Consider the following 20,343-nt stretch of genomic DNA (forward strand, 5'->3'; position numbering starts at 1 on the left):
ACTAGTACTGAGATGCATCTATAGGCTATGATCCCGCATGAACTAGGATTAGAATTAAAAAGACAATATTCAAAGGGAGTGCTTGATCAGAGGGAGATGCAGTCCTTCAAAATGAGACAATACTCGGGAAAGATGCAACATTTTACTCTTTAACATAATGTGTGTCAAAGATTGTAGCACAATAGAGCAGTATGAGATGAATCAGAACACAGTTATAGAATGAATATTCTCTATGGATGAACTAAACTTTAACCCAATATGAGGTTGAAATGATGACACAAAGCTCAGTGGAGCCATAATTGTTTGGTAACAAAGACGAACTCAGTCAGCCATCACAATAATATTACCAGAAATTATACAATCCATTTGATGTGCACAATTCCCACACCGATTCAGAAAGCACAGTAATATGACTGCAACATTTTACTAATTTCGTTGTAGATGTTATCTACAACACACATCATCAGGAGTCAACTTCAAACAAAATGTAATACAGGAACATTATCTAAATATAAAAGAAAATCGATACACAACAATTTGAGATTATCTAACTTGTGATCCATGGACGAGGGTCAAAACAGAACCACCAAAGGAGATAAGTACTTATTTGAGTTCCATGTATTTCGCATGGTGTGTCACACAGTCTCTTGCAACGCATGCCTAATATCAAAAAGAATAAATAGGAATTATGTACCAGTCATTAGCTAAGAAATCCTGCTTTTATATGGCAGAATAACAGAGGAACGAAACTTATTCAAAGAAAAGGCGGGTGCAGCTAGGCCTTCATAGGATTGAGTAGTTTGTGTGCCCGATTTTCAGAGTCTATAACAAAAGATTAGCAGTCAGCCAGTTGAAACCAATGCACTTGCACATGAAAGTATAAGACCGAAACAACATCTTTGAAAAAGCAAAGGTCTCTGTTGCAAGATGTTAGTATATATAAACAAAAAGTGCAAGTGCAGCTGTGAAATTATGGTTTCCAAAAAAGTGTGATGGTGAGCTGCCTGCGATGGGAGAATTGTGATCTGCACCGGCTTGATCAGTTCCATTACCTCGAAATACTCTGCTTCTTTCCTGTGTTCATCAGCAAGTTTGTCCAAAACCACCAGTTAGCCTTTTAGTTGTGACGAACAATAAAATGCAGCAAACACAGCAGGGTATCAGATTCTTGACATTTTTCGGGTGGCACCTGAGAATGCAGCAAACACATCAGGGTATCACACCATGTTACTAAAAGAGTTGGAAATATTGTAACTAACTATGGAAGCGACACTTGAAAGTATTGGAATCAAGGGGAAAAATGGAGATTAAATACTATGTTACTTGTTTCATTTGCACGTTTATCTAGTAAAATTCAATATCTATTTGTCTAAGAGTAGTCAGGGATCATGAAAGTGGGTATTACTCTAGGAATACTTGTAAACTTGTTATCGCTTTACTTTCTGCCTGCCAACATGTGCAGTTCGTTTTCAGTGATGAACAGATTCTTCTTGTGGCCCCTGAAAGTACACAACAGAAGAAGGCATCAGTAATGGTTTATAGTAGCAGTCCTATAAGTGCTTTGGCATAGAAACATAATGCTGGTTAGCAAGGCAAGTGGCACCAGTACATATGAAGGTGGGTTCAAATTGCTTGTACAACAAAGTTGATGTAGGCGTCATTCTTCATTCTTTTTGATATTAGTGAATGGATTATTCTATATCTTTTTGTATCTGTCAAAGGAAAAAGCTAGATCTATTTGAAGTCCTTCTATTGATTTGACTCATGACATTGCTATGAATGTTAGGCCTTGCCATTCTGTCTGTCCAATATCAATTGTTGCTTTCTCTTGTGTGAGGCCTTGGGATTTGTGAATTGTGATAGCCCACGCCATAGTGATAGGTATTTGTCTTCTATTGCCCAATGAAATTGGTGTTATTGGAACACATCTTGGATCTGTTGGATCCCATACTAGTCTAGTATAATTGTCAATCCTAGCTATAACATAGACAGGAACGTTGGGCGGCTTGGAGCCAGGATTGTAGACAATTTCGGTGATGTTGCCAAGTGCTCCATTGACAAGACCTGTCTGTGTCCATAGATTCACTGTGAGCATGATGCGTTCACCCTTACATAGGAGCATATTTCTTTGGAGTTGTTCTTCATCTGAGCAGTCTTTTTGATTGTTGCAGAAAGTTGTTGCGGTGCATATGGCGACTGGGCGGTTGAGTTGTTTCAGCATTCTTCGATTGTGTGTAGTCACAATATCATTTGTAGAAAAGATGTGGAGTAGGTTGTCAAACTATTTGCTTTCTTCAATCGGTAGCTGGTGTTTTGATTGCGTCATTAGTAGTTCCCAATCTTCCTGTGTTGGTTTTGCATCTCGCATATTGGTCAGTGCTTCTCTAAATTGTATTTTTGTAGGGCATTCACCTCTTTGGTAGAATATGGTCTACAATGTTACAACGGTTCGGAATTGTCTCCAAATTGCAAGGGCATTTGAGTGTGCCACATACAGGGGATTGTCTAGTACTGGGGGTAGTTGTGCAAGGTCGCCAATTAGGATGATGGATCTTCCTCCAAAATGTGTTGATTGGTCATTAGGAAAAGCCTCATGTAGTCTGCTATCAATCTTTAGTAGTAGTTTTGGATCAATGAAACTCATCTCATCAATTAGGATATACTTGATATACCGCATGGCTTCTTGGAATGTTGTTAGTCCTTGGCCATTAAGTGGATGCATGTCTCTTATGGGGATTTTGAGGGCTGAATGGATAGTGGTTGCATTGATGTTAAATGCAACCACTCCTGTCGGGGCAAGTATTAGAATGTGTTGTTGCATTTGAGCATTACCCCTCAGTGCATGGCATATGCATTTTATTAGGTGTGATTTTCCAGTTCCTGCTATACCTTGGATTATCATGCGTAGAGGCTGGATGAATTGGCTTTTGCTATGTTCCGTAATTATTTGAGGACCTCCTCCTGGTTAGGCGATTATTTGAAGATGGGTGCACTATCTTGACTGGTAGCATTTTTGGTTGTGTAAATTTTGTTCAAGGCTATGAATTCTAATGCACAATCATGTAGATTTGGTGGTACTGTATGTTCTTGCCAATTTTGATTCATATCAAATTCGTGTCTACCAAGCATCTACATATCATCAAGATCGTCATAATTTATGTGGCCCATGCATGACAATAGTTCCCATTCTTGCATTTCTATGTTCTCTAATGAAGTTGTCTCGTCATTATTGTCTTCTTGGTTATCAGCCTCAAAGATGCCTGTAGTGGAGCGGGGTACATGCCACACAATGTATCCATATGAACTTAACTGGTACTAATTTGCAATAATTACATCCTCTGTAAGTCTGATGTCCTATTCAATGTTTCTAAAGTGTTTTTACAATAGCAATTCACTCCAACAGAATGTTTCGAACTGTTCGAAGTCATTGGTTGGAATGCTGTAAAATTTTGGGTATATATTAATGATGGCTCTATCTTTTCTTTTTTTCCATTTGTCCCCTTGTCGTCGTGTTGCATACGAGAATGACCTGGTAGACTCAATTAGCGATATTGCTTCCATTTCTTCAGGTCGGTTCATGTATGTTTGTAAGTAACTATTTTGTATCTATGCTCTATTTCTTTCCTAAGTAAGCCGGTGTAGTATCTTGCGTCCTACGTTGAGGTTGGTAAATGTTCTATTGCACATGACCAGAGGCAACTTTTGTAGCATGTGGCATGTCTCTTGGGCACTTATATCACATTCCACTATGAGTTCCATCATAAACTTGCAGTACACTTTCATAGTTGTTCTTCTGGCTGACTGCTGGTACATATTCTAGTTAGCATGTCTTTGCAGGTCTCCAACATTTTTTCTTCTTTTGCTACATATTTGACTATGTATTTTAGAACTTGGTCCTTTGATGTCACAACTTGGCAATCGATATTTTTGTGCCATATGGATAACATTTCAGGATTGTGTATGTTGAGCCTGTCATCATTTCTTGTAGGTGTATATTCCTTTTTACCTAACTCATCGCATGTTAGTATCAAATTCAGTTGCTCCATCCAAGGGGCTTTCTGGCAGCATTCCTTTGTTTGGCCCTTTTTCTGTAAGCAGGCCCCATCCTTACATTTAGTGTGTCTTTGTACTCGATTGAGAAGTTCTACATAGTCAACATACCCATTTGGGGCAAGGATGTTGTTGGTGTCTAGTAGGCACAGGTCATCATCATGACACCAGTGAACTGTATTGTTCCTTTCATCTATATTACACGGGTTCCACGCAGTGATGTATACATCAAAGAAGTCGCGTGCTCTTTCTATGGCCATGTTGTTGTACCAATCTATGTTGATCATAGCTGGGGCATTTTCAAGCCAAATGAATCCATGTATATGCACCGTGCCCCGACTTTGACATTCGTATCTGTACCAATATTCTTTTGCTTTAAATAGTTTTTCAATCACTTACTTGCAGAAAATTGTAAAGCGTTGGTGTAGGTACAGTGATGTTAGGTGTGGGTTGTTGATTACATTCTCTAAGCATTGACATCCTGTATGTTGCGACACATTGCCGTCTGTAGAAAGGATCTTTTATAAATCTAGCCATTTTGTATCAGCAGCACTAAGTGTGAAGAAGAGAGTAGGCAAGCCAAGTTGGTGATTCATGTTTGAGAGTTCTTTGTGCCATATGCTCCAATATGGTTGTATTCCTCTCATCGTTCCCCCATAGTGCAAGAGCTCCTCAGCTAGCTAGTTGTCAGGAAGGGTATTCATATGGGCTCATAGATCATCCATGCTTAGTGGAATACTTTATTCAACATTCTGCTTTACGAATATTGTTGCTAAGTTTTGGCTATGATGTCTCATCATTAGGTTGAATACAAAATAACAAAACCTTGGATGTCTCCCAAATTGTTGGTCATGGAATTTTAGCAAATGTACTATATACTCGTGCATTTTAACTTCTTTTAGCCTTGGTTGCAATTGCAGAGCTATACCATTTGGGAACAATGTTGGGAATGCCATATCGAGCAATCCAACCATGTTATATTCATTGATCAGCGATGATGATATGGTTGGCCAATCAACTTTTTGGCTATTTGTATTGGTAATATCCAATGCTTCTTTAATGAGATCAAGTTCTCGCTACTTATTGTGCAATGCCAGTACAAAGGATGATGTATTTGTGTAGGCATTGTTTGTGCACTCTTCTTCACTTTCTTCCTCTAACTCCTAATTTATTACATCATTTACTATTTCAATCATATGAATGATGTTTGCTACATTGGTTCTTTTCTCTGGAAGCTCCGACAGGTGGTTAGCACTGACAATCACATCTCGATACAGCGGATTGTTTCTTATTTTGTATTATAATGCCTCTTGGACATGGTTCCTGCTTACATAGCACTCATAAGAATGACCCTTACCATCTGACCTACTGACGATGAGGACATCTAGATCTTGAATTTTGTGTGGTAGCTCTTTTGCTATCTAGCTGATATCTTGGGGGAAACTTATTGTATGTCTGTGGTACTTGTATTGGCCTCTTGTAGCATGACCTACAAGATTGGGTTGACTCTAGCGATGAGCATTTCCTCTACTTCTGTTAACCTTTCCAAAATAGTTGGCTACTCTCCTGGGTCCATGTTATTCAGACATGTGAATCCATGTATACCATTTTCACATTGGCATCTTCTGCATGTGATTGTTGAGTTCCTAGAGTGGACAAAGCATGCCTAGGTACGATTCCTTGCAAACGGTGCATGTTTGTAAGATACCTAAGGCATCTATTCGGTGGCAAAATCTTTTTAGTGCTTCCTTGAACCCAAAGTTGTGTGTAAAATCATCTAATGCGTTGGCTCTTGTTTGTGGATCCCAATCTATTTTTTGTTGTTGTTTTTTGATTTTTTTACATGCACATTTGTCTTCCTTATGGTGTTCATAGTATTCTCTACTCCTTTGCCTACATTGCTGCTGCCTTAGCTTAATGATGTCCTGTACATCCATCCTGCAATTACATACAAAATTCTGGGTGAAACGTTAGGAATTGAAGATTCACAGTATCACCAGTGCTTTAGTTAGAGATTTGTTGTCTTATTTACACAGATATATACTAGCCTAAACATCAAAATGACATGTGGCAGGCAAAATAGTATACTGCATACAGCATGCTGGTTTTCTAATTTTGAAGGAGCATAAATTAAACATCCGTCACAATGGAAAGTAATGGTAAATTTTTTTTTTTTAAATATGATTATAGAAATCCTTTAGAGAAAATATATTGCAAGAAATGTGTTTAGTGTGGTTATTTCTTTATGAATGTTACAGCAGGAATAATAGATCAGTCCATTAGTGTGTACTAAAAATGAAGCAAGCCACAGTACTTGATAACATTGGTAGTTAATAACATGCAGAAGCTTCTTCTTTTTTTTCTGATCACAATGCTTTTTCTGTACATTTATTACATAAACTGGGCTGATATATTGACAAATATACAAGTGGAAGATGTGCCAATGGTACGGTATACTGGTGTTGTTTTGTACAATGCTATGGTGGTATTCGGTTGCAGTAAGATTTTGCACCTATTTTCTACATATATATCATTTAGTGTTAATTTCTTTTAGACACTCTACATGTAGATAGATATTAAAATATATATGAAATCATTATGAGATTCAGAGAAAACATTAACAAAGCGTCATTTATTTGACTAATCTATTCATGTGTATGTTTAAACAAGGTTTTGAAAGAGCTATATGATATAGAATTTTAAATATAATGGCTTCACACAATTGATCTATTTCTTTCCATTAGTGTACAGTAACAACGAAGCAAGCCATGGTACTTGATAACATTGGTAGTTAATAGAATGCACAAGCCGCCTTCTTTTTTCTGATCACAATGCTTTTTCTGTATATTTATTACATAATCTGGGCTGATATATTGACAAATATACAAGTGAAAGATGTGCCATTAGTATGGTATATTGCTGTGCTATTTTGTACAATGATATGGTGGTATTTGGTTGCAGCAAGATTTCAACAAATATAAATAGATGAAGACAAGGTAGATCTCTAAGCTGCAACGTATAACTGGAGAAACATTCCTAAGCATGAACTTCATTTGTACATTGAGCGAGCATGTTCCTAACTACCTCCTGTGCTTATTTACTGTCACGGGCTATTTCATGTTTCAGCAATCATCTCAAGGATTTGTTCGAGGAGTTTATTACTCTTTGTTACATAGTCCACTAGTTCAACTCATATGATGGTTGCATTCAGTCGTTCTTCATTATTGTATGTTGTTGCTTGACATGTCAAGGTAATTATGTGTGGCTTGTTTTGTACATTCCTGACAACTTGTCGTACTTTTTCCTCTACATCATCTTCAGCTACTAGCTCTAGCAATGTATTTGTAGTCATATCAAGCAGTTGTATTGCTCCTTCATCAAATGCAATTGCCCATAGCTCCCTAGTGTAGTCTTGTAATTGTAGGTGGACCATGTAGCTATAATTGCATTCCGTAAATTGCTTGTTGCATTTTTCACAATACCATTCTTCATTTGCATTTTCAAACAACTTTTTCTTGCATTGCTTTCCTACCACTTGGTGGGGCAAGCCAGGTAGGATAGCTTGTCTGTGTTGACCTCTATAATGGTTGCTTTCACGATGCACTTTATAGCATGAGTAGAATGCCTAGTTTGATCATGTATGTCATGAATTGTCATACTCAATACTGCAAGAGGTTGTGGGGCATAGCTAATCAATGGCTCACCATTTTCATCGAACCATGACTTTAACTCTGCTATCTCTAGAATTTGGACATTGATCATCAGTTGTGTATTACCTGTGGTGTTGAGTACTCTTCCATTGAACTCAGTAACACAGCCCCCCTTGACCACTAGAACTGTAGTGTCTTGCAAGTAGTAGCTTTGTTCCAATTCGCTGCCCACTTGCTCAACTGATGAGCCCCAAAGTGTCAAATCAATGGGCTTGCGAGTCATATCAAGCAATTGTATGGTGCGTCAAGAAACTTTCGTTCCATTTGCTCTTCTTATTGTGGAGGTTGGTTTTACACATATTACAACCCCTATGGCATTGATCATAGAGTTATCGGGTAGGGTTGTAATTGTCTCCAGTGGTATGAATGAGAATGTATGGCTTGGAACATTGTTATCATCTTCATAAGCTACGAGTCTTGAGCTTTCTTACAATGTCACTTCCAATCCACTATTCAATCTCTTGTACAATTTGTTTGCAGGTTTTATTGCTCCTCTAGATAAGAGATATACAGAACCAACTTGTACTTTCTCATAGTAGTTTCTCGCTAATTCATTGAAGCAGCATACACAAGTTTCTATTTTGTTGCCGTCTATTACATTGAAGCTAAACATGTGCCCTGCTCCTCTTTGTGTCTTATAGTGATTAGGCTCCTTCTTTGTAGTTACTCGAATCTTCATGGTCCACCATGGTTGGTATGGATTTAGATCCTTTATTGGTGTAATGACATCTGGTAACTCTTTGAGAGGACGTGGCGGTGTTAGGCCAAAATGGTTCTTTTGTTGTTCATGCATATTTGGCAACAATGGGGTTGTTCTTGCTTAATCTGTGTGTTTCAGTGCGAGCTTTGTTGGTGATCCGGTTATGTCATTCACTGTAGATATCAATTCCAGTGCAAGAATGATAATCCACCTTCATATGGACATTTTACAATAGCAGTAATGTTAGGATGTTAACTATCATAGGTATGAAAGGACATAAGAACATAGCATAACTATTCTAATTTGTGTGTCTTCTATTGTCTTACCATGCTTTGTTTGATGTAGAGTAATTATACTTTGTCAGCTATATTAGTGAGCCCACTTTGATTTCACCAAGGGCAATATTCTCACTGTATTTTGCGGGTAGTGACGCTTGGTGCACATGCACACCATCATAAATGTCTAAGTTGTAGCAATTTGCTTCACCTAGGAATTCTCAGAGTTTATTGATTGAACATACTTGCATGACAGGCGCAGTGACATTATGTCCAGTAATCAACTGATGTATAGCATCTGGTGTGAGTGTATCCATAATGTGTGCTACTTTGGTTGCACTGGAATGCAGAGTGGACGTAAATGCATAGTTAGGGTTATATTAGATCCCACTTCATTGACGAAATCATAATGAATATCACATATATCATGTCCTAATCACTTTTATATATCACATCGAGTAGTATCAAAAGGTATCTTTGTTCATTCTACAAACATAGTAATTCAAGTGCACAATAGTCACCTACGTAGTATGCAAGATTAATGTGTGTGCTATATATGGGTATGCTCTTAATTTGATGTTGTGTTTCTAATTGTTAAAAGACTCAAAAAATCTCAGCTTAAATGTAGAGGATCTACATGAGGTTTGTTCTGGGATTTTTTAGATAATGTGAAACTTGAAATAGTGCAATCTGAAATTGAACGTATTTATTTTTTGTTGCTCCTAATTGTAAATACCAAGAGCTAAAACTGAACTATCTAAACTAAGGCGTGTGCAATGTGGAAAATAGGTGGCGTTGATTAGAGGGATGAGGTAAGAAAGATGCTGCTAAAGGGATGATGCAGGGAAGAAGTTCCTAAGTTGGCCAGCGCGACATGAGCTTTGACACATCTATATGGCTCTGAGTTTTAAAAGTCAAGTGCTGTAGGAAGAAGAGAATCTTGGGTATTTGATTTTGGAGGCAGAAGCACTGATGTGATCTTGCACACATTCATATGGCTCTAAGTTTTATAAGTGCAGTAAATGCTGTAGGAAAAAGATAATATAGGGTAGTAAATTTTAGAGGCAGAATCCCATAGACAACATTATCAATGCCCCTTAGTACATCCAATGTGCAGTACAAATGCGTAAATAGAATCAATTCATTTCAAAATTATTTACAGACAAGAGAAGCTGATGTGTATAACAGAGCTGCAGATTACTGTTTGTAAACCTGATTAACACCTGTTATGTATTTAAAGACTTTGCATGTATGTCATATGGATAGTTAACTGTCACGTGCTATGCCCCTACATATCTGCCTATATATGCTATCGCTATTTCAAGGATTCAGGGGTACAACACGACACAAAATTGTTTTTACATTTCTTGCCAATTTATATAATTATTCTTACATCTGTGTACAATTAGGTTCATAGGCAAACAGATCTTGCAATACTAGTATTCTGGGTTATAGTATCCTACCACCATTAGGCAGCCATGTCCTGCTCACATAACGGTTGAATGCCTATTTCCATATGTTGGAGACATCCATGTCATACAGCTTTGCATGTACGATCTGACACGATGACTTATATAAGGCATCTGCCACATTGCACATTGCTTCTGTTGTATTTACAGCATGTTCCATTCGTTCAACACTTATGGTGGTAGCAGTCTCCATGATGCTAGATACACGCCTTATGTCCCAAAAAATCTCTTCACAATATTGTTCAATGTTGTGGCAGACCTCTTCAATTTCGTTGTTGCTCTGTGGGCATTCATGTGTGGGTGCAGAGGCTACCTCTGATTCTGCAGTGCTATTGTTTGTCAATGCCCTGTTGTTGCTCCCTCGGCTGGTGTTGGAGATGGTAACGGCATCGGCTCGATCTTTTGACTCCATTACACGGCTAGATTATTCCACATACCAAAGTAGATTAGGCCAGTAGAGGTATGCTAGAAAACCAAATTTATGTTTTACTAAATAAATTTCTGTCTTAATAAATTTTTACCCCTCTTTTTCAAATGCTCAGAAAACCACCCACTGATAAATCACATCAACAATCTCCTCTTTATTGCTTGTATTGACACCAAATCATAAAGGAAACAAGTTGTATAAACCAAGCTTGCTGATATTGCTTTCTACTTGCAACCAGACATGTGCCTCATAAGCAAAGATTTTGAAAGGGTGTAACCAGGGTCACTTCGATATGTAGAAATACAGCTCTAAAGTTGGAATGCCATTCCAAAATAAGGTAAGGGGGTAAAGAATCAGTGTTATATCTATGACAAGCATTATTATGTAGATACAATCAACAAAAGATCCACGTACTAGTGTTCCTATAGCAATTGTAAACACTATGCAAATTCAAGAAAATTCATACAACTCAAAAAAATACGATGGAGGAAATACTTTCCTAGTAGATGTAGAAATATAACTTTTGTCTTTACTGATAATGAAACAATATTGATGACATAGAAGATACCATACACCTATTTATAACAGGGGATAACTTCCTAATCAAGCTACTCTATTACCATAATAACTGAATAGTAATTTCAGTAAACTTATTGATCGATGGCTACTAGAATGATCAATTTATATGAGGTCCTACACATCAAGTTAATGGCTAACCTTGTATGTATCATAATTGGTTCACATTACATAATACATGAGCTTCAAGCACAGAGGACCCTTATCAGGGAATACCAAACCAATGTTATGGAGAAGGGAAATACTCAAGCATGTTCGTAAGAAGTTGTTATTAGGGAATATCAGACCAATGTTATGGAGAATTAAAGGCTAGCTACCAAGAAATGAACAACAACGATGTTGCAAAAGCAAGGACATGATCTCATCTATCCTAACAGCTATTTACAGAAAAGGAAAAAGAAAGCAATGCCAGAATTGCAACTATTATTTCATATTCTGTTCGAAACTATAACCATAATGAGCTTCTTAGCAAATCATATATAAGCTTCAATGGGTTGTTAAATTATCCAACAAAGCCATCTTGGTAACTTCTCTTTAACTAATCCAACCAACAGAATAAAGGAAGAACAAAAAATACTGGTGATTAGATATTTACACAACTTTTCTTGTGTCAACTAACCATTTCAAGAAATATGTATTCGATATTTATGCAACTTTTCAGAAAATCCTGGTGTTTTGATATTTATGCAACTTTTCTTGTGTCAACTAACCATTTCAAGAAATATTTATGCTATTTTTTCATGTGTCATCTAACCATTTCATCAGATATTTATGCATTTGTCACCCTGATAAATTCTGTAGAATCAGATCTGATATTTATGCAATGTTTCTTGTGCCAACTAACCATTTCAAGAAATATTTATTCAATATTTATGCTACTTTTTCGTGTGTCATCTAACCATTTCATCAGATATTTATGCATTTTTCACCCTGATAAATTCTATAGAATCAGATCTGATATTTATGCAACGTTTCTTGTGTCAACTCACCATTTCAAGAAATATTTTTTAGATATTTATGCAACTCTTCTTGTGTCAACTAACCATTTCAAGAAATATTTATGCATTTGTCACCCCAATAAATTCTGTAGAGTTGGGTAGTTTAGAGATCAGCAGCAAGCATAAATTCAGAACAATTTGTTTGTAAATATCAATTTTCAGTACAATCGATAGAATACTAATTAAGGCCATAGAAGTCATCTGGAACTGCATGCGGTATACCATTATTTTGTAAACTCGTATAGACAACAATTTGAATCTCGATAAAAAGCCCATTTTTTCCTTCGCCTAAAAGTTATTATGTATGATAGCACTCAATTTTGTGGCATAAAATCGCCGGGAGTTCATCTTTCACTTGATAAAACTTAGCTTCTTACTGCGTTGTATCCAACAAAATGTAAGGAAAGAAAGCAAGACGTTGTACTACATACGGACAGAAGTTTGAATCTTGGTAAAAAGTCCATTTTTTCCATCGCCTAAAACTTATTATGTATGATAGCACTCAATTTTCCGGCATAAAATCCCCTACAGTTCATCTTTCCCTTGATACAACTTAGCTTCTTATTACATTTTATCCAACCAAATTTAAGGAAAGAAACCAAGATGCTATACTACATCCACAATCGATTGAGACTGAGGGAAGGTCAATGAGACCACGAAATGCATTTAGTATGTTAGAACTTAGAGTGGGAAGACATTAAATTATGAACATGAAATAATCAATCTCATTAGGGTGGATAGTGGAAGGCACTCGGCCTCCTTTTTACAGTTTTCTGGCAGTCCTGTGGTATCTACAAGTTGCAGCTACTAGACTAAAATGAATCAAGTTCTCTAAAACTTTAGGTACACAATTATCATTGCACAATTTTAGAGTGTAGCGGGAAGGGGGCCTGAAAGGCTCCTACACATAGGGGACTCCCATGTTTGTGTTGCAGCTTGCATTCCATTTTTCGTTTATTTTAGTATTAGAAATTTTACATCTGTTATTTTTTATTTCACATTGTTTATTGTTAGATGGCCACAGTCATAGCCATCTCCAGGCTTCCCTAACAGTGTAGTTGTTATGAATATATGACTCCAGCAACGGAAAAACCATATGCACAAATGGCAACACATTTTACAGCAATGTGTTAGATATGTTTTACACCTAACATTTGTTATTTCCAGGGTCTCTTTCAAACTCTGAGATTGTGTGGGCTATATTACCTCCTTAATAAAATGTGTACCATGTAAGAGAAACAAATATGTTTATAAGAGACAATACGGAGAATGCTATGTACTTTGTATATTTCATTCAGCAACTGCAGTAGTTACATACGGATTATCTCTGCACAATGTTGTACAACAATTACATAGACACAGTACTATTTGGAATGCTGCATCATGGAGCCAATTACTGTAGGAGCTGCAACAAACACGTCCTACTAATTTTCCTAATGATGATTTCCCTCAAGGTATGTTAAGCTGATCCATCTGCAGCACAACATTGGCATACCTTTTACGATGCTCAAATTAGGGACACACAAATTCTTTCGACATTGGGTACAACTCATCAACCCAATAAAGATGTTGAAGTCTACGACGTTTCAGCCCCCAGTTGCCTATGGTAGGATGCAATATTAAAGAGCAGATACAATCCGTATGTGTCCATGTTGGTATTTGCTCGGTAGCGATTGTCCTGATCCTTTCTTCGATTGAAACCGTTAAGTACACCCCCTGTGGCCCCCACTTTTCTACCAAATGTCAATTCCACATGGTGCTTGAGGGAGAGCCAAATTGCAATCTGAATATATCACCATGGTAGTGCAAACACCCTGAACTCGAACTGTTCATCTGGGGCCTTGACAACATCTGTTCTGCCCACAGTTGGGCAGTTCCAACCAGTAAATATTGGCTGTCTATATCACTTGCCACTGGTGTATGGAACCAAATTTCAGTTGGACTATAATGTATATGCATCAGAGTGCAAGTACAACAGCTGATGAATTCTGAGACATGTGGGTCTGTAAAGAGATGGTCTACATTGCGTTGCGGGGGTATTCGATATGTAATCAGGCAGCGGTGTGCCAAGAACTCTTGAGCGAGGATAGAGGTTTCTGTCTCATTGGTACACATTCTATAAACATCTGTGTGTTGGATGAAGTCCTCCGTGACAATGGTTCTGCATCGCAACATAGTTGGGCAACAGATGACAAGCACTGTTCAGTATGGTATTCAATGCCCTTATTGGATATGTACACATTTACTCTGCTATTATAATTTCTTTGTTCTTTTTTCTATGCTAGTTTTCTCTACTATGGATGTATTTTGCTTCCTGCTAAAATGTGATCCTTATTTCTAATAGACATCTAGTGTTCTTATAATGTTCTAAGAATATTAGTTTTACTATGGATGTATTTTGCTTCCTGCTAAAATGTGATCCTTATTTCTGATAGACATCTAGTGTTCTTATAATGTTCTACACAATCTATTAGAGTAATCAATTATGCTTTTGGTATTGTTTGTGTAAAATATTTTTAATGAATGTTTTGTATCACACTCTATACCCCTCCCCCTCTTCTCTTCCTATCCTCCTCTATTTAGCTAGTAAGGAAGCACAATGATTATGTTGAGGAGGAAAATGCAGCAGCTACCTGGCCCTTCAATATATATATATATATATATATATATGCAATGTCTTCATCTTTGTGTACGAGTCTCAATTATGTTTACTTTTATATGTATATGTGTCTTCATCTTTGTGGCCGAGTGTCAATTAGGTTTACTTTTATACAGATATGTCTTCATCTTTGTGTCCGAGTGTCAATTATGTTTTCTTTTATATACACTGCCAGTAATCTTATTGATATAATGTCATCCCTTCTTTGACAGTAATACCTAACCTACCCATGTTTTTTAGTAACTATGATAACAGAATAACCATAAATTCGGGGGAAGAAGAAATGGTTAAGAATGCCAAATGGTTTAATATTCCTGATTCCTAACATCAAATTCATTATTATTAATTTGGTTTGAGGTTCTTGAGAACTTTTAAAACATTGACCTAACACAAAGATTTGCAAGAAACTAACCTTGAAGTTGTTGGCCGGGCAGCAGCCCTAATAGGAGGTTAGACATAATTAATTAAACCCTACAGCATGCCCTAGCACTTAATGAATTTTAGATAGGGAGCAACTAAATCTAGTATCCCATGAATGACTACAAGAAATGGAACATGTTCAGGACGAAATGAATTGACAAGCATACCTAAATCCGATTGACAAAGGCCATTTCCTATTTGCTGAGAGTCAATTGAGTATGAAGAATACGTACAGAAGAACTATAGAAAAGATTCATTGCTCAAGCATCATATAGGAGACAATAATATTGCTGCCTTCAAATAGGGGAGCATCATGAAAGAGCAGATGTGAAGACCCTATTTAATTACCTGAATCTGGGAGATATAATTCAGAGTGGGCATTTACTTGTTGCTTGTAAGGCATTATGTTGCCAACAATAGCACAATAGCCATTTTGAGAGGATATGCTCTCTTGAACACAATGATTACTAAAGAAACATAAGGTAGAATTCTTGAAGAGTCTTTAGAAATATTTAAAATGGATGCAGCTGGTCAGTTTAAAGCCAAATTCTAAATCCTTTATCTCAATCTTTATGTGAATCCTTGCTGCAATCAGAGGATTTTAGTGGCTACTTTTTACCCATTTTATAACCAGGGGATAATGATGATATTATAGCTCTGATCTTATAGGCCCTATCACCATCTGAAATCACCAATTGCATTTCCACTTGCAGGAGATGACAATGAGAGAAATCATATTGGCACAAAGAAAATGGACTCTTCAATCAGTAATCTTTTTGTGCTTAGCATGACTAATGTGGTTCATGGAGTGGCATTCATTCAAATACATCAAAATGTATGTAAATGCTATGGAACGGGGAAACAAAGTCGACCATCACTTGAGAGTGGTAAAGCATGTTGTGCTAAAGGAGTCTTTATCTGGCTTACACGTTGACCTGTGTACTGCAATGAAGATGTCATCATGTTTGTACCAAACAATTTTCAGCTATCGGTTAATGACATAATGACATTTTCTAGGAAAATGTTAGCTGTTTTCAAAAAGGCAAGTTCGAATACCTCTCTTAGTTTGTAGAGTTCAAAACCTTGGTGACGAAACACCAAGGGTACAAAAATCAGAACTCTTAGGTATTATGATGGAGATGAGTTTGCTTCAAAATGATTCTAGGACTTCTATAAGGACAATTTACATAATTAGTATGCTAGTTTGTAAATTCTCTGGATTTCTTATTACTCGACCAGTAAGATTTCCGACCCTTTTTTGAGGAAGCTTCATTTAGCTTTCATAATTTTTTGTATTTCATCTTCATTCTCTGAATTGGCAGTTTCAATCATTCTGCAGCAAATACCTCTGTGGTGGAGGTGCAGCAAATACCTCTGTGGTAGAGGTGGTATTACTGGGCAAATCCTATTGCATGGACACTAGATGGTCTTATTGTTTCCCAGCTTGGAGACTTGACCGGCCCTGTAATTGTCCCTGGTGACAACACTCCAAAGAGTGTGAGACAATTTCTATATGACAATTTTGGATTCAAGCATGATTTCTTGGGTGTGGTGGCAATAGTCCATATAGGGATAGTTGTCATGTTTATAGCAGTATCTGCCTATGGCATAAAATTCCTCAATTTCCAACCACGTTGAGACATACCATCAGGGATTCTCAATCCAAATCAATTTACAAATACTATGCATGGTCTGTCTGGTGCCCATTTGAAAGCCTCCACACATTATCATGCAATCATTCCTTCATGAGATTGCTTCTCTATTTAGGCATTCTTTTAAACAAACAAGGTTTTGTTCATGTCCACCACGTCACTTGTGACGGACGCAACTCCTGTCAATTTCAGGGCAGAATGGTTTTGGTATAAGTTTTCAAAGGCTGACAACCCCAAGTCTAATGAGACAATGGATAAATGAACTTGTTGAGCGCATATTAAGTTACATATAGAATGTCCCACTTGTTAGAATGAATGTAATGTATGATCCAATTTGGTGAAGTCAACTAACTCCAATCAAATGAGCAGAAGATAGACATGTGGGGCCGAGTTTATTCTACAGATTATTCTTTAAGTTTAAATATATATTGAACAAAGGACTGTGGTGAATTGTAGGGCTAAGCTGTGACTTTCACTAATTAGCAAAGTTCTAAGCCTGCAGAACATGTTATAAGATTTGATAGAGCTAAACAATCCTCATTCTGATAAATATTTTTGTCTTAGTTATCTTTTTATCACTATAAGCTGATTTTTATTGATGAGCCTAAATAGGATATAGCTTCCTAGTGTAATAATTGCAGGGCTAAGCTGTGAGCTTCACTAATTAGCAAAACTTTAAGCCTGCAAAACATGTTATAAGATTTGGTAGAAATAAACAATCCTCATTCTGATAAATATTGTTGCCTTAGTTATCTTTTTATTGCTATAAGTTGATTTTTATCTTTTTCAATAATAACCATTCCAAGAGATCAATACCTACAACAACTAAATTTAGGCCAGTGAAGGCATGGAGCAATATTAGATAGCCGTAACTGGATATTGTAAATATTATCATCATTCGACTGCTCAAGGTAAAAAAGCTCATATCATTTTACAGAAGAGATGAGGAACACAAACTAAATAGTAAAACTAAGAGTCCAAATCTATCAAGCCATATGGCTCAGTCAGCTTGTTAGAACATTAGGATTCCACACAGTGGCAAACAATTTCACCCTAATAAAAAATTTCCAAACTCAAGACAATTTGAACAGAACAAGGTAACATTTGTACATCAGTATTCAATAGGGAGGAAAGCTAAACATCCAAATTTCACAACAAAAGAAGCTATTACACCTGAAACCAAATCAAAAGCATGGCCCAGTTAGTGCAATCCACCAGACAACAAATCTTGATCGCAATGGGAGGTTATGGTTGATCAATGGAGACTTTGTGGTTGGCGTATAATAACCAGTAGACCAATTACTTACATAACTTGACAAAGCACCAGCTTAAACATATATCAAACCAAATCAGAACACCATCTCAAACACACTTCAAACCAAATAAAAAAACATTGGTCAATTAATATATTCCAATGGACAACACAAAACTCCACCATAATGGGCTGTTAAGATTGATCAATGAAAATTTTGTATTTCCCTATAGAAAATGGAATCGCATAATGGCCTTTTACCTAAATCGCTGAGAACTCCAAATGTTGTTGTCCACTTCCCCTACCGTTGTCCCAGTTCCTATAAGAGGTAACAAAAAATGATCTAAGCATGGTTATTAAGAAGCACCAAGCATGTAAGTAGAACGGAAAGGAAGCAGATTTGGTAGAAGTAAACAATCCTCATTCTAATAAATACTATTGCCTTAGTTATCTTTTTATCACTATAAGCTGATTTTTATCTTTTTCGATAATAACCATTCCAAGAGACCAATACCTACAACAACTAAATTTAGGCTAGTGAAGGCATGGAACAATATTAGACAGCCCTAACTGGATATTGTAAATTTTTTCATCATTCAACTGCTCAAGGTTAAAAAGCTCAGATCATTTTACAGAAGAGATGAGGAACACAAACTAAATAGTAAAACTGAGAGTCCAAATCTATTAGGCCATATGGCTCGGTCAGCTTGTCAAAACATTAGGATTCCACACAATGGCAAACAATTTCACCCTGATAAAAAATTTCCAAACTCAAGACAATTTGAGCAGAACAAGGTAACATTTGTACACTAGTATTCAACAGGGATGAAAGCTAAACATCCAAATTTCACAACAGAAGAAGCTATTACACCTAAAACCAAATCAAAAGCATGGCCCAGTTATTGCAATCCACTAAACAACAAATCTCGATGGTAATGGGAGGTTATGGTTGTTCAATGGAAACTTTGTATTTGGCTTATAATAACCAGTAGACCAATTACTTACATAACTTTACAAAGCACCAGCTTAAACATACAAAAAAAACCAAATCAGAACACCATCTCAAACACACTTCAAACCAAATCAAGAAACATTGGTCAATTAATATATTACAATGGACAACACAAAACTCCACCATAATGGGCTATTAAGATTGATCAATGATAATTTCGTATCTGATTCCCTATAGAACATGGAATCGCATAATGGCCTTTTACCTAAATCATTAAGAAGAACTCCAAGCACTGTTGTCCACCTCTCCTACCGTCATCCCATTTCTTGTAAAAGGTAACAAAGAATGATCTAAGAAAGGTTATCGAGAAGCACCAAGCATGTAAGTAGAACAGAAAGAAAGCAGCAGACAAAGAATACCTGTTGAACCCGTAGCATAGGAGTGATCGCTTAAGCAAACCCCTTAGTAGCCAAATTTATAGGAAACCTAAGCGGCCCGATGAAGTGGTTCTCCCATAGTAATTTGGCAGGCGGCCTGGCGAAATTGCACTCCTTATCTGGATAGTCGGTGATGCCCTAACAGTAGACCTATGGCCTCCATCCGTCTACACTTTGAATGCATGTGGTGAACCCGTGGACCCTCCATCCCTATTGTAAGCAATCGGCTATTGACACGACTACAACTAGAACTCTGGCATGGGCATCCCAGTGGTGGTACCTGAAATTGACTAAGAAGCAGAAAGGCATGCAGCAACGTGAGGAATTCTTGGTGGGCTATCACCCAGGTGAAAGCCTATCGGCTAATTATTGGAGAAAGGAAGATTTTTTCCTAGAATTCTTGATTTTTAACCAAATCCTAAAATGATATCTCAAAAGTGATTTAAAATATTGACACAAAAAAGTGAGATCTCATAAAAGTTATTATTTCTCTTCAAGCTCTACAAATTGTCAAAAAAAATAGAATCATTTAGCATGTAATATTTTTTTAAAAATAAATATGAATAAGCATTCAAATATATATCTTTTGTAATTATACTTGTAAAAATTGATAATACTTATAAATTTCATCATGTTTAAGTTTTTTCATCACCATTTGGAATCACACTTTTGAAATTCTAATCAAGAATAGAAATGAGTACCATAATTTAACACTAAAATTCATTAAAAATATAAATGTTGAAAAAAAGAATATTCACGATGGTGC

The 20,343-nt window shown here is 36.7% G+C and overlaps 1 protein-coding gene across 2 annotated transcripts; it reads right to left on the reverse strand.

Moving 5' to 3' along the window:
- Nucleotides 1-175: 175 nt before the first annotated feature.
- LOC149577482 (uncharacterized) lies at nt 176-19,802 on the reverse strand. Of its 2 annotated transcripts, XR_016352876.1 has the most exons (5): nt 19,560-19,802; nt 19,406-19,465; nt 18,450-18,507; nt 1,406-1,499; nt 176-1,189 (listed from the first exon to the last, which is right to left on the reverse strand). XR_016352876.1 is itself a non-coding variant. In XM_089787645.1 (2 exons), exon 1 carries the CDS (start codon nt 2,219-2,221, stop codon nt 1,763-1,765), a length of 459 nt encoding a protein of 152 aa, XP_089643771.1. In that variant the 5' UTR covers nt 2,222-3,136; the 3' UTR covers nt 176-1,189; nt 1,406-1,762. The 2 variants fall into 2 exon arrangements, 1 of the variants encoding a protein (XP_089643771.1); XM_089787645.1 differs by lacking the exons at nt 18,450-18,507; nt 19,406-19,465; nt 19,560-19,802 and having other exon boundaries at nt 1,406-3,136.
- Between the last annotated feature and the right edge of the window lie 541 nt (nt 19,803-20,343).

This window comes from Cupressus sempervirens, chromosome 1 (genome assembly GCF_028749045.1).
Source record: "Cupressus sempervirens isolate cs-2001-9-10 chromosome 1, ASM2874904v1, whole genome shotgun sequence".
Classification (NCBI taxonomy): Eukaryota; Viridiplantae; Streptophyta; class Pinopsida; order Cupressales; family Cupressaceae; genus Cupressus; species Cupressus sempervirens.

Coding starts and splice junctions, on each gene's coding strand:
- LOC149577482 (XM_089787645.1), bottom strand. CDS start 2,221: ATGCTGAAACAACTCAACCGCCCAGTCGCCATATGCACCGCAACAACT.